Source organism: Cinclus cinclus, chromosome 2 (assembly GCF_963662255.1).
Source record: "Cinclus cinclus chromosome 2, bCinCin1.1, whole genome shotgun sequence".
Lineage (NCBI taxonomy): Eukaryota > Metazoa > Chordata > Aves > Passeriformes > Cinclidae > Cinclus > Cinclus cinclus.
In genome coordinates this window covers 46,214,510-46,229,657 of record NC_085047.1, presented here as the reverse complement: position 1 = coordinate 46,229,657, position 15,148 = coordinate 46,214,510, and the positions used below count along the sequence as shown (strand labels likewise).

Here is a 15,148-nt window from a genome sequence, read left to right as displayed (position 1 = left end):
ACTTAACTCTTAACAGCCCCAAATTATGGTTCCCCACATAAATGGTAGAGAGAAAACAACAATCTGAACACATACAAGAGAAGATTGCTGACAAGAAACACTCAGGCAGTTCCTCAAAACCTTCACCTCAGGGAAGTTCCAGGTTTAAGACGGCTTCCTTTCTCTTGGCAGATCCAAGAACTGCTAGGTTCACCCATGGCAGAAAACTTGCTTCACTTGACTGACTGCAGACTCAGTGCAGGTAAGCTAATAAGAACATGATCTTAATCTACCAGCAGCACCTACCTGAATTACAGGAAACTGAGTAGATTTCTACATCAAGTAGCTCTGTAAAAAGGAATGCTGAACCAGAAATAATCCCGAGTCCTCAACACCAGTCCCTTTTTACCAAAGGATTTAATATCTTTTATAGAAAGTAATGGTTCCATCCTAAAATAATTGGTTTTTACCTCTGAAAGGCTGTCTTTACTAAACTACCTTTGTCCTTCAAGTTACATACAAGACTTGCTGTACTCTCATCTTGTAATAACTTCAACTGTTACCTGTTCTGGAGAAGAAAAACAACAGGCCTATAGCATCACCAGCTGTGTCTTGGAAGCTTTCTGGAGCTATGTTCCATCCAGATCTTTCTGCTCTGTCTCACTCTGTACTGATTCACATGCAAAACCTCTTCCATACCCACACTGCTATCACCTGCTGCCTCCTGGTTTATAATAAACATTATTATTTTTAAGAAAACAGATGCAATGTCTCAAAATTCTGGGTGCTGCTTGGATTAACTTTAAAGTAGACCCTACACTCCTCTGTGTAAAGAGAAGTCGTGTACACCCACCTTTCCTTCCTTGTCTTCACCCTAAGAACCTTTCATTATTATTCACTCCATTTTTCATACAACCTCAGTTTAACCCACTATTTCCTGATATTAAGTACTATTGCCGTCCCTTCTCCTCTCCCCTACTCCAATCCAGTTACTCATGTTTTGCTTATTCTTAAATCTTTTCAGGGTGATAACTCCTTCATGTTAATAAGAAGCATCTTTATAAGCTTTCTTATTCTTGTGCTCATAATCTCAGCACATTAAATTGCATCAGCCCTTATCTGCAACAGTGAATGCTGTTTTTGCTCAAAGAAATATCTCAAACCTCTTTAAGAAACACAACCATGGAATTAACACTGAAGAATGAAAATCTAACAAGGACCACTGGTGTCGAACAATGCACAGGATTTCACTTGATTTTCTTTACCATGTTACATATTATCTCTCCACAAAGAAAAACAAAAATTTCAGGACTCGATACATCTATAGAAAATTTAAATAACATTACTTGAGCACTATCAATGTTCTCTCTCTACAAAGAGAAAGGAAGATAAACAATCTCTGCCACAGCATAGTTCCATCTTTACATGTCTCAACTACAACAGTGTAGAAATATCAAAATCCAGATTAACAAGTTAAAACTGTTAAGCAACTTCAGAAAAGATGCATCCAAGAAGCACAAATTGGAAAGTACATCTACAATGAGAATATTCCACAAGTTGGAATACCACAAGAACCAACTGTCCAGTTCTTCCATGTGTGTTTGTCTAGAAGATGCAGAAAGATGCTTTCCTTCAGCATAGCCAAGAGCCTTCACTTGGTGCTTCTGAAACAAGGGAGCCTGTTAAATACTTCCAAAGTAACTTGTCAGAATTGAATATGCTGACCCTTTTGCCTTAACTCATTTTTATAAGCAAAAAAATATAATTTTAGCTTTTACAGTAGCAGAATTTGTTTGGAATAGTCATTTGTGGCTCAAAGAGTTAAAAACAGACAATTTATCAGATGACATGGCCTGAACAGCCATGGCCATGACCATGGCCTCCATGCCATCAGAGTTCCCTAGAAAAAACTGCCATGGCTCAAAGGAGATTCCAGGAATGTCCCATTCTAACTTCTGTCCATGGCAGTCAAAGGAGGTCACAGAGTCTCAGAATAGCCCAGCCACCTCTATATACCTCCAACATTCACATCTACTTTTCTACTAACCCAGTCTGTAGGAAAGGAGTATCTTCCTGCAGTAGGAACATGACTTGCAATTACGGACGAGTATTTTTACGAATCATGCATTTTTCAGGATTTAAACTTGTTCTGCTTTTTGCTTGTCCCCTTTTGCCAGGATATCCCAACTCAGCACCAAATAAAGCTTCAGATGAAAGGCACAAGGAAACTGACATTCCAGGTTAGAATTTATCTTGAGGGACACTGCCAAAAGAAGTGGTGATGAGCAAAACCAAACTAGGCACCATAGCAAGATCAAATTATTTCAACAAGGCAGGCCTCTATCAAGAGCTGTAGAAAGGGACCCAACAGCTCTGTGAAGCACAAATCCAGGAGTGTGCAAAAGGGTGATTTCGTACTGTCTTCAAAAACTTCTGTATGTTAGCCCAAATTCTGTACATGTTACTTTTAAAAGCAGTATCAGTGTCTCTAAAAAAGAGAGTTGCTAATGCAAACTATAAAAAAGATGTATTGACGGCAACTCCCTCTGTCTAGGGGGACACAGCAGCTCAGCATGGCAGGGCCATTGCACCAACTCTTCCTTGGCCAACCCACTACAGAAGCCCAGCAACTATAACTAAGTCTTTCCAACACTTCATATCACACATCAGTTTTTACATATTTTGTTGCTGTTTCTAGTAACAACAGGAACTGCTATAAGTATCAGGTAGTATCCTAATTGTGAAATACTGGTATGTAAGCACCTCTATAAAACTTAACACACCTATGTTAAGACTGTCTCAGTATCTGTAGTATTTTCAAATAAATCCAAAAATTAATCAACTAATCATTTACTACTGTACTTTACCAAACAATCCACTGTGCAGTACTAGTTGGGAAAATCCCACTCTAAAAAATCTACAATGCTTTAACTGAATATAGACCTTTCCTAGATGAAGGTACGATTACTTAATTTCCTAAATTTCATTTTCCAGTTGTCATCTCTACAGTATTGTAAGAGGTTATCTCTCCTTTGCTGAAATATCAGAGACCATTTTAGAGAAAACTCTATGTCTGCATTGAGTTTCATTTGCAGAAACCATAATCCCCAGAAATTTATTAGCAGGCTATCAGGGTGATAGCACAGTTGCTAGTTTGACAGCTGTCTTTTATCTGTATTATCCATTTTAAGATAGTATTAAAATTCGCATTATAAAATTACTAAGCCTGTGTTGTTCAAGTCATAGCACTTAGTTCTACTGCAAAGATGAATAAAGTCTACAAATAAAATAAAATTATGGTGATAATCATCATATAATAGTTTCATTGCTAGATTGCCAAAGACTGATTTGTTCCACCAGACTCTCAGAAGGAATATATATGAACAAAAACCCCACTCCCCAAATATCCCAAACCAGATTTCCTCAGGATTAAAAACTTGTATAGCCTATCCTCAATTGTCACTTACACAACTACATATACATAAAAACCCACAAGCTACTTCTTACTCTAGCATACATAATATATATCTTCTTTAATTTCAATACAGATATTTTGGAATGCAGCATTCTTCTGGCAAAACACCAGGACAGCCTCAGCACCAGTGGAACAGACTAAACTCTTTAATCTACTCCGTTCAGGTTGTTCATTCTCCACATAGCATCTGATTTTTGGACAAAAACAGAAAAAGCATCCAGTACTCCATGAAAGAATTAATAACCATCTTTAGCACAAAGTCAAGGTCAGTTCTAATCACACCTTATTGTAATGGAGGTCTCAGCTATTTCCTGAATATGTTATTAAGTGTCTCAAGAAAAACGTGTAAAGAAAGAGAGTTGGAATAAAACCGCACAGAAAAAATGATCCAAAAGACTTTAACCCTTTAGACAGTGTTTGTGTGTAAATATATATATGTATATGCACGTGCAAAAAAACTCTCAGGCATGAAGAAGGGGAGCAATGACGACACCCTCAGTACTGCAGCACGGCAGCTGTAAGCAGTCAAGAGATATTTGTGGTTGGTCTTATAAGTGCTTTCCCATCAGTCTGCATGAAGATGAACAAGCAAGTACACTCGTGGAAATTTCAACATGTTTTCAACTTCTGATTTTATCTAGGAGCCTTTTATAAACACTCCCCAGAAAATTCTCCATATTTTCTCTTGAGAGTTCAATTCCTTCCAGAAATGCCAGCAGCTTTTGTGACTGAGTAAGTACCTCTGGCTATTCCTTCTCAAACCATGATACATTGTCTTCTGATGAAGAATAAATGCATGCTCAAAAAAATAATATGTGTTGGTGAGGTTCCTTGAACAATCTGCAGTATCTAAACCAGGTTGACCTCCATATCCAAAAGTATTCGATACTTATACCAGTTTTGTTATTTCACAAACAGCTGGACACATCTGGAAAAAAGGCTTTGAAATTAAGGACAAAGCAGTGATGTTTAGGTGCCTGAAAAACGGGGAAGAAAAATCTAAGATGTCTGATGATGATCTGTTGTCCACCAAAAGTCCTGACCCTGTCCTTCCCACATCAGATCTAAGCACTATTAATTCTTAGATTACATTATTTCTACAGCCATTGATGACAACTGATGGTTTTCTTTCAAAATAAATGGTCTAGGGTTCCTTCAGAATTTCTGTGCAGGTCGTTGGTTTATTTCCAACAGGAACACATACAGCTCTTCATCACTGCATCACCAAGTGGACCTCTGCTACAGCTGGCAGGTATGCACTGTATTTATTCAAGTTACGATCTATTTAATGGTGCTTTTGACAATCCTCTCTCTCTACTACTCAGTGGTTCATATCATCACAGTAAGCTGATAAACTTTGTCTTTATGGTAACATTTTGCATGTTCACCCTCATATAGTATTTGCTCTTGACTGGCAGTCCAACACCTGCACACTAAGACACCTGGCAACAGATCCCCTCCACTTAGTACCTATATTTACACAGGAGAGAGTGGTTTTTATTCCTTTTCTTCCTCAAATTTTCCAGTAGAAAATACAAGTCCTCACTTACTTCAAGGCTCCTCATACAGAAGTAGTAATTGCATAGCTGGCATTATGAATCCTACTCATTTCATTGTTACAGTCACCTGGCTTTAGAATGAGGGAGTCCTAAATATTCACAGTAATAGAAGCATATACTTCAATCTCCAGAAAATTATCTTACTCTTGCTTGAATGTATTCTGTGGAATTGTTTCATTCACAGAAACAATTTCTAGCTAGAGGTTGCTGAGCAGTGAATGTAATGCTACACTGTAAGGCTGGGCCTTAATTTGTGTTTTTTACTCTCCAGCTATCATTTTGCAGTCCAGAACACCAAACTCCATCCTTCAGAAACAGAAGTCTCCCGAGCTGTCAGGGACTGGTATAGATGGAAGACTGCCTTCAGCCCTGCATGCCAAGCCACTCCAGCTTAACAGGATCCTCCCACAAGTAAACTCCCCTACCTACTATTTAATCTGCCTGAAAGCAGAGATCTTCCACAGGTCCTATCAAATGACTCTGGCAGTGTTGCTGTTACAACTAAAGAAAAAAAATATTCACCATATTTGTGAATGACAGGTCTTCCAAACTTGTACCTAAACTTCTAATATCACGATTAAATACCAGTATCAATGGAGAGCTCACCAGAAGTGGAAGGGATAGGTCCTTGTTAAAAATCTATTTTGCTATTTCCATTAAAACCATGCTTTAATGCAACTTAAAAAATCCTAGGGCCATGGAGTTCCCTTTTAGTTCATTTTCTTTTTGAAAATTCAATAATTAGTCAAGCAAATTGTGGTGATAGTAATCAACACACAGCAACAGGTATTACTCAAGTTATTGCTTAAGTAACCATTCTAAGCCAGCACAGAACTTCTACTGCCATATATCTGTGCAAGGACTTACACACACTAAAGAGTGTTACCCTTAACCTGGACTAAGTGGCGAAAAGCTCTAAAGGCAGCTCAGATAAATTAAAAACTACCTGCACTAATAATAACAGGTACAATCACCTCAATAACTGTAATGAAGAAACCTGTGGTTTAGCCTCAAATACAACAGAACAAGTTGTTACCTTTAGTTTTAATATTACATATAAACAAAAAGTCAACTGCAGTAGAGCAAAGATGAGTATCTCAGAAAAAGAACAAAAACATACATACCTTCACTGCAAAAGGGTCTTTTGATACCAGAGAAATTCACTGTTTCATGGAGCGTTTTCTCTTCCTGACAGTATTCACAGTATGTAACTATGCAGTGCAGCTTCTTATAATCATCAGAACATGCTCTGCTGCAGAACTGATACACTTTGTTCTAAATGAAAAGTTGCAAAACATGGTGAATAAGGTTAATGGATGAAATATTAAGGTCTCAGTAGTGCAACTTGAAATAATATTTGCCATTAAGACAACTTACAAAGTAAACTGAAGTGCTAACACATAATTACAGTATTACTTCCAATGCTAAAAACTTACAAATCCCAATTGAACTGACAGTGCCACAAATACTCATACTTTCACATGAAAACACTGAACATAAAATATGCCACTCAATCTCAGCATATCCTCTTTACATACTTCTCTCAGTTCATAAAGAAGTGTAATAATGGTCTATGATATCTACAATAACTGAAAATGAAAGCAGGTATCAGACATACAGTTGATGTAAGAAAATACTTTTTTTTTAATTCCACAGATACTATTTATGAACAGAGACATCTGCTTTTATCCATACTGAAATTAAATTATATTCTACAAAACCAGGTAGATTTAACTGAACTTTTAAAAAGAAACTTCAACACATTATAAAAGAGCTAGAAAAACCATATTAAAGTTCTAAGTTTAAACTTTTAAACACATCATCATTCTAAGAGTAACACCAACATCTCTCCTTACCTCCCATTCCAGTACTTCTGGTTTTGAACAGAAAGAGCTTTTACAATAATTACATTTCAACTGAATATCACTGGGAGAGACGAACTGACCATTTGTTGAAGACTGCACACTGAGAGTCTGAAAAACATAAATACATATACATACATCACTAGAAAAATAAAATTACTTTTAAAACGTGGGGTTTTTTTCAATTAAGCATTAAGTATTTGAGAATTTAAGAGTTTATAAATAAACACAAGAGCATTTCTGGCAAAACCACAGGAGGTTAGTTCTTTAGCTTTTTCCTTGTCATCTCCAGGTTTTCCAATTTTGAATCTTTACCCTTACTTTCACCATAATTACTTTAAGTCATATTTTTTTACCTTACCTTTCTTATGCCTTTTATTTAAGGGTAAACAAATTTTTTGTAAAAATCATCAAAAAGTATGCCCAAAGGGAATGCTTCTGGTGATCACAAAACATTTATTTTCAAATAAATACATTTCACATCCTGTATTATTTTGGTGACAGACAGATAAAGACCAACAAGCGAATATTTTCAAAGCCAAACCTCACCAAGGCAGATTATCAAAATCTTATGCAAGTATACCACATGAAAATACAACTACTGAAATAAAAGGCTTTGAGTGAGAAACCTCACAACTACTCAGATTAAGAAAAAAAACAGCTAACAGTCCTAAGTAACATCAATCCTATGGCAGGAAGATGCATTTATTCCCATAGCCAGCCCCTAATAAATCCAGGGGTTTAAAACTGAGAAAAATACTATGGATTACATGTATAGGTGTGAGGATTTAGTTCTGTAACTGAGTAATTTCTTTAATACATTTCTGAGACAATCAGTAGAAAAGACAACTCAATTACACAGTACCTGTATCTTTCAGTATGCCTTATATTGTGCCAACAGAATAGTGTGGTTTTGCATATTCCCTGATTAAGCATGAACTATTGGTGTATTATAGATGTGATGTTCCAAGACAAAAATCTGAATCAACAGTTATCACAGACACTTGAATTCAGGACAAACTTCTTACATCTGTCTTCTCCACAAACTTTCCCACACTATTTGCAACAAAACGGACACATTCAAAGAAAAATTCTCTTCAGACAAATTTGTTACTAACTCTTCACTGTGTAACAGTGAAAATTCAAAACATTTCTGTTACAGGATACCTTTCTTCAGAGTGTCATGCCAGTAAGGGATCACCTACACTCAAAAATAAATAAATAATGTTGAGATTATTGCTGATATAAATCCTGATCTATGTGGGCTGGTACTGCTGAGAGCTAGCTGGCACTGCAAACACTATCATTTTATGCAGATGCATGAATTCTGTATCAAGAATTTGCAGACATTAAGTAGTCATGCATATTTCCCAATCACAGGCAGGACCTGAGAACCAAATGCCAGGCAGCAGAAAGATGACACCTTTACCTCTATGGCCCATAGGCCTATAACAACTTAATATAAATAACTTCTACAACAACTTTGTTCTGATGCCTACACACAATATCATCATATGTCTCCCATTAGAGCCAGCAAACGTCCCTGCGGCTGAGCAAGGTTTGCTTCACTTTGGCTGCTCTAATCAGCTGAAGACTTGCACAAACATGAGAGCCACAAAGGCATTTTTAACTGCAACGTCCAAGCTGTGCAATTCTGCATTTTCAGGTGTCTTCACAGAGCAAACACCACGCTCGACACATGCTGCGGGGCGGCTTATGGGAGTCTAGAAGCTCTCACTGAAAATGTAAAGAAATCAAGAATAGCCAGCACCTCCAGTTCTGGAATTAAGGCGATGTAAAGCACTAGCAGATGTGGCAGCTTGTGCAGAAACACTGCAGACAGAGGGAGGAATGAAGATGAAATGTACTAAGTGGTCATCAAATGAAAAGCAACCATATCTGTAGTTACCTTTAAACATGAGACCCAAACACCCTATTATAAGGTGCTAAGTTAAAAGTAAAACATAGCTCTTTGTTCTAAGTATTTTTCCAGAAAAATCTGTAAAGGCTTGAATTCATATTACTTAAAGTCCTAAACCAAGCAGAAGACAGTTTTGAAATCAAGTTATTCACAACATTATTTTCCATGCCTCTTTACAGTTTCAATTATCTGCTTACAATTAAGGACTGCTTCTGCATAATATTTTGAGCCAAGATGACATGCATGTAGTATTTTCACCATATTGCTTTGTTTCTAACTTCCAAGGTACTCCTACACCTTTAGGAATTATCTGGGAGCATAATTACACACAAAGAATAATAAAAGAAAAAAAGATCACAAATCCATGAAAATCTTTCACCAGTCACCCTGAACACAAACTTTTATCTCTGCTACATTTTATGAAAGACATCTTTTAAGTCATATACCTATGTCTCTTCTTTTGAGAGCCTGCCCTGAATAACAAGAGCATGGGAAGTGCAAGCAAAGCAAAGGGGAAAAAAAAAAAAAAAAAACAACAGCCCACAAACAAACAAACAAAAATACTGTAAAGCCCTTTTAAGTCTTCCATGCAACCAGCTCAAATTGCTTTAAGTTGCTTGTTTGATAACAAAGACTAGGCAGGCACAGCTCAGGATCTGAAAGGACCACCACAGCAGCACAACTTCTAACCTGCCCCTGCCATGGCAGCATATGTGACAGAGGGTTATCCTTGCTCACAGCTACATGAAATCAAATTGTGCAAACATTTCTGTACATAAGTGCACAAGTGAAGAGCTGTAGGCAGCCAGACTTGAGATTAGGTGTTTTTTCCAGCTGAGGAAATATAAAAAACCCTTTTAAAGAATTGGGTTGTTCCTAAGGTGCATGAGAGAAGCACTTAAGAGGAATCTTTTACATGCTGTCATTCACTAGGACTGTTCCACAAGTAAAATCAAAGGAACTAAATTAAATAGGGAAGGAAACAAACACTGCTCTCGCACTCATGCACACACTGACCTTCTAGACTAGGCATGGAAGCTTTAAATATTTTTATTATCAAATTTAGAAGAGTATTTGTCTGTGGGCACACATGTGTATTCAAGAGAGATATAAGTTATATAGCCAAGAACACTTCTAGGCACCATTGCAATGCTGAAAAAGAACAGCATTAGTGAATAACCAGAGAGAGTATCCCACTAAAAAAAAAAAATCGTACTTGTAATTCTTACTGATACTGATCCTACAATTCTCCAGATACATCCATAAACTGGAAGCAAAATTCAAACCAATTCAAGCTTTAGCACAAATTTTGCACAGACTTGTGTTTTGCCAGGTAGCTTGTACTGTCAGACACATACACAGCTGCTAACTTTGTGAAGACAGTTGTGTTACAGCCTCCATGTTCACAGTAAATAATCAGTTTCTTTTTCCATCCACAGCAACATCTGACCCAGTAAAAGTACCTTTAAATCAATACTGATTTAAAACAATACACCTTGGGAACAGATCTGTCTAACTTTGCAATAACATTGTCCAAGACAGAGTTTGGAAGACAAGTTTCAGTGCTACTGTTCTACCACCAGCTACCAAACTACCATAATGCAGGCTGGTCTCTCTCCTTTACTGTCTTTCTTACAAGATCAAATGCTCTTAAAGGATGGCTGCTCAAAGAAGAATGTAGATATGGACATAAACTGTAGAACATGCAGTTCAGCTGAATCTTTCTGATATTTCAACACACTAAAAGAACAACCAGCTAGAAACAAAAGGTTATTTGTAAGAAACAATTATAATCAATCCCCAAGTTCTGTAAAACAAACGTAGCTATTTGTAAACCAAAAGGACTAAAATCATGCGGAAGGGAGGAAACACAGGCCTGAAACAGCAATTATTCTAATCTGAGAAGGATAACCTTTAAAGAAAAAGGTCTAGGAAGAACAAGCACAGCAGGAAAAAGGGATGACTATGAAGCCAGAAAATTAAAACAAGATTTATCTCCATTAGTAAACACTGAAAAATGTGGAGCATCCTAGTAAATTGACCATTTTTTAAATTTAGGTTCAATACCTTACATGTCACTTGGGTACAAGAAAAGCCTCAAGGGAACACTTAAGAGTCCAGTGCTCACATTGTGGAATACCATCATTTCCTCCTAAATACTAATTAAACAGAACAAAGAAGCTGTTCTCATACATTCTACTCTAGCCTTACGGGGAATACATTTTATTCTTATACACAGTGATTATTCAAAACCTATCAAAAGTTAAAATCCCACAGTGCTGGTGGAACAAACTAACTGTAAGCAACCTATCCATTCTTGGTTTTTACTGAGAATGTACAGACTGCAACATTGATTCAAAGAAACTCCACTACAACACTGACAAGAGGTTGATGTGCAGCACTGAGACTGCAATGGAAGCATGAGCACAAGGACTCAGTAAGACCAGAAACCCACAACCAGCATTAAATGTTTTGGCAGTTCTATTCAATAATGTTGCCCAATATTGACTTATGTGCAAATCCAAGAAGGCCCAGTTTGAATTCATCATTCCCTGGTTGTATTTGTTCCGAGAGCTCCTGGGGATGGAGTTAATTGTAAAATCACAGAGAACAAAAGAGATGTTAAATAGGTTTGCAAGAAGTATTACAGGTCTGTCACTACATACTAACAGCAAGAAGTGATTCACTCTGTGAACCAGTTCCACTGAGACACCTACCAAATTGGTTATGAGGGAAACACAGAACATGGCTACATGATAGAAGTCCTACCTACCCAGGGTATATTAACAAAGCAATTAAAAGACTAATTTGCTGTCCAGTTGACAGAAAACAGCAAAGTTAAATGACAAATGGGAAAACCCTGTGTGGGAGTATGACACCCTTCCACGAGGGAGCAATTATCAACTTTTTGCATAAATCTGAGGAAAAATGTTTTTACATACAAAAATTGAAACCTATTATTTAAAAAAATCCTTTGATCGTCCAGAACATTAATGGCTACAACACATTTTACTTATGCTCTAACCTTAATTCATACTGAAAATATGACACTTTCAACAAGCAGAGCAGCCTCACCCAGAGTGCATGTCATTAGCCTTGCAACCCCCCATATTCTGGCCACCATTTAAACAGCTACATTTGTCCATAAATGAAATGGCTGAGGCTCCAACCTTTCATTTCAGGAGGAATCACTTTTCCCCATGGCAGACCTTTGTTAGTTCTATATTCAACATGAGAATTTTGTTACTGTGTTTAGTACAAAAGAGGCTAAATTGTTCATCTTCAGTGCAAAACAGCATGGATCACATTTATGAAGAGGCTTCAGTGGTAAAAATAAAGATAACCAGTGATACAGCTTTGTGTTTTCTAACAGTATAAAGCAGAAATTGGTTGTTCTTATCCAATTTTATAAGTTTAAGACAGTAGCTAGTGTTATTATGAAACAGATCTTTGAGCAAAGAAATTGTTATGAGCCAGAAGCACCTGCTACGTTAATTGTAACTCCCAAGCATGTATATACCAGCAAGTTAGTTAAATATTCAAATATTTAACATAAACACAGGCACAAAAAAATTTAGGGAGGAAAATATTTAACACAACAGCTAACCTGAAATTTAGCTACACAACTGGAACTGCAAAAGTTGTACAGTTTTCCATCAGGCATTGTGGCTTGATATTGAGGTAAAGAGTTTCGCTTACAAAAGTGGCAAATAATTTCCACACCTAAAAGAAAAACGTAGTTTACAAACAAAATAAACAAAATAATAGGGGGAAAAAAAGAGAATATTATAGGCGAGCCTGTTTTAACTTTTCAAAGTCAAAAACTAAGATTAGTCTGTTTTCCAATCAGCTTCTACAAGTCACACAGAACAAAAGAAATTACAGAAGTTTGGATAAATACTTCCACTAAAGATCAGTACTAAATATGGAAACACCTTCTTCCATAAAATTCACTGGAGCATCTACAGCTTGAGATCTGCTTTGCATACTGAAGAAGACACATTTTGAGTTATTTACAGGATCAAAAACTTCACCTAGAGAATACCTATATGCATTGTAACTACCTCCCTTCTTATCCATCTCCTGCTTGACTGAAAAAAAAATCCGGGGTGGGATTCACATGAGAATTCAGAAAACATGAATTCATATGCAAAAAACCTGCACTATCATCCTGTGACACACTGGAGCACATTATGCTTCAGCATTTTTTTCACAGCAAGCCTTAAGACTGTTGAAAATGCTTTCCAACATCACAAAAAAGGCCAGTGAGGAAAATTAAGCCTCATGGGTCCATTCACTGGTGTTCAACAGAAGATCTTTTGTTTTTTTTTTAATGAAGTTAAAAACTATAAAGTCATATCTGCATAGACTAACTGTAAAACAAACATACCCACCCCCAGTATTCAAACTTTTAAAAAAGTCTACTCTTGGCAGTGATGAAAACCCATCATCCTTTTCACTTACTTTGTGATTTTGCATATTTTGATTTGTGTGTGTTCATGCATACAGTTGAGCAGTATGGCTCCATATATCCATTAGGTCCTATGCACTGAGTCATGTCAAAAAACCTGCACTGAGCTTTGCAGCCAGTACAAGATGTTAATTGGCCACATTTCTAAAACATAAAACAAAGCAAAACAATACATTAGTTAAAACTATGCTTGGCTATTGACTTAAATTATGGTCTTAAAAAAAAAAAACAAACCAACAAATGAAAAGTTTTATTTCTGTCATCTGCTCCCTCATCAGAACCTTCCTACTATATTAACTCTCCTGATCGTCCGTCCTGTCAAAAGCATTCAGAACTATGGTTGGGTCTTTTACTCCTGGGAAAAAGCTGGCTACAACTAACCTTCCGTGTAAAGACACACACACACATATAAATACATCCTTCAAAAACCTCAAACCCGCCACAACATCCCAATTCCACCCCAAACCCCACTGACTGCAAACTGAACAGTGGTAAGAGTGTGCAACAAGTTGTGCTGGGTTCAGAGTTTGAAAGAACTCTATTCCTCTCTCCTTGTTAATGGGACAATGACTGTAAGGAAAGGAACAGGACTCTAGCATGGTTAATGTGATTCACAGAATGGGTAAACTTAGAAAAGACATTTGGTCCAACCTCCCTGTTCAAGCAGGGTCTTCCTAGAGCACATGACACAGGATTGCATCCCAGATGGTTCATGAGTATCTCTAGTGAGGGGGACACTGTGACTTCTCTGGGCAATCCGTTTCATTGTGCAGTCACCTGCACGCCAAAGAAGTTATGAATATGAAGAATAAATAAACTTTGGGGAAAATACATTATATCTCCAATCCTCCAGGCAGGAATTATATACTGCAGAGTTTCTACGTGGAACTGTGACTCCATGTACCTGGTAACAGACTCACTTTTGACATCTCCCAACACAGCAGTCAGTCCATCAACAATTTTGCACAGAATAGAACAAATATTCTACAAAAAGCCCAGAAAAAGCCACACAGAGGAGAAATACCAATGACATAGTCAACATACAAAATCGATAATTCTGATGTGCTACATGTATTAGATATACCGGTGTTAGGCAAATATCTCAAGCACAATAAAGCAAGTTTCAGCAAAAAACATCTAGACACCGTCTCTGTCCATAGAAATAGTATCATGGTTTTGACAGTCATAAAGAACATTCCTCACCAAAAATTATGGGCCTCTTACTAGACAGACTCTTACCTTACTAAGTACTAGAAAACTGTCACTTAGGCAACTAAAATCCCTTCCCTTCTGAGGAAATTATTTTGGCTCTCTCCCTCCTCCCCTTTTCTCAAGGATGGAAAGGGGAAGGAAAGGCAAAGCATGTTTCATACGTGCTTCACTTTGTTGTGAGTCAGAAAAGTTTCTGAGGATATATTTGCTCTTCCTAATTTACAATACCCAAATTTGAGGACTAGTTAAATCCTAGTCTTACAGACAGCTAGAGATTAAATTTATGGGTTTATAATGTCATCTTTCCTATACTAAGAGCATCCAGATAAAAACATACAAACCCACATGCCTGTGACATAAAATGGATGTAGCACCTTACAGAGACCAGTAAAATTTCCAGAAAACTTCACAATTTTAAAATGCTGTTTTGATGAAACATTTGCTGGGAATTCCCTTCAAAAAGGAGTACCTGTCAAGATATCAAACTCCTATAGAAGGGGGTATGAAATACAATTCTAGGATCCTTCCTTCCTCCCTTCTTTTAATTTTTTTTCTATTTGCCTTTAAACGTGTTACTCAGGACATCACCTATCTTCCTAATCAGTCAAAATATTGACAAAATTCACACTTAGTGCCAAGACCAAAATCTAGCAGATATATTGTTCTGTG

General features: G+C 37.0%; 1 protein-coding gene across 1 annotated transcript in view; it reads right to left on the bottom strand.

The window, feature by feature from the left end:
• Positions 1 to 15,148, bottom strand: part of ZMYM2 (zinc finger MYM-type containing 2) — a 65,981-nt gene that overhangs the window by 28,936 nt on the left and 21,897 nt on the right. Inside the window, exons 5-8 of the mRNA XM_062487590.1 lie at positions 13,261 to 13,411; positions 12,404 to 12,519; positions 6,870 to 6,986; positions 6,138 to 6,288 (exon numbers count right to left, since the gene is read on the bottom strand). Of these exons, the coding sequence (XP_062343574.1) occupies positions 6,138 to 6,288; positions 6,870 to 6,986; positions 12,404 to 12,519; positions 13,261 to 13,411 (535 nt within the window). The remainder of the gene's footprint in view (positions 1 to 6,137; positions 6,289 to 6,869; positions 6,987 to 12,403; positions 12,520 to 13,260; positions 13,412 to 15,148) is intronic.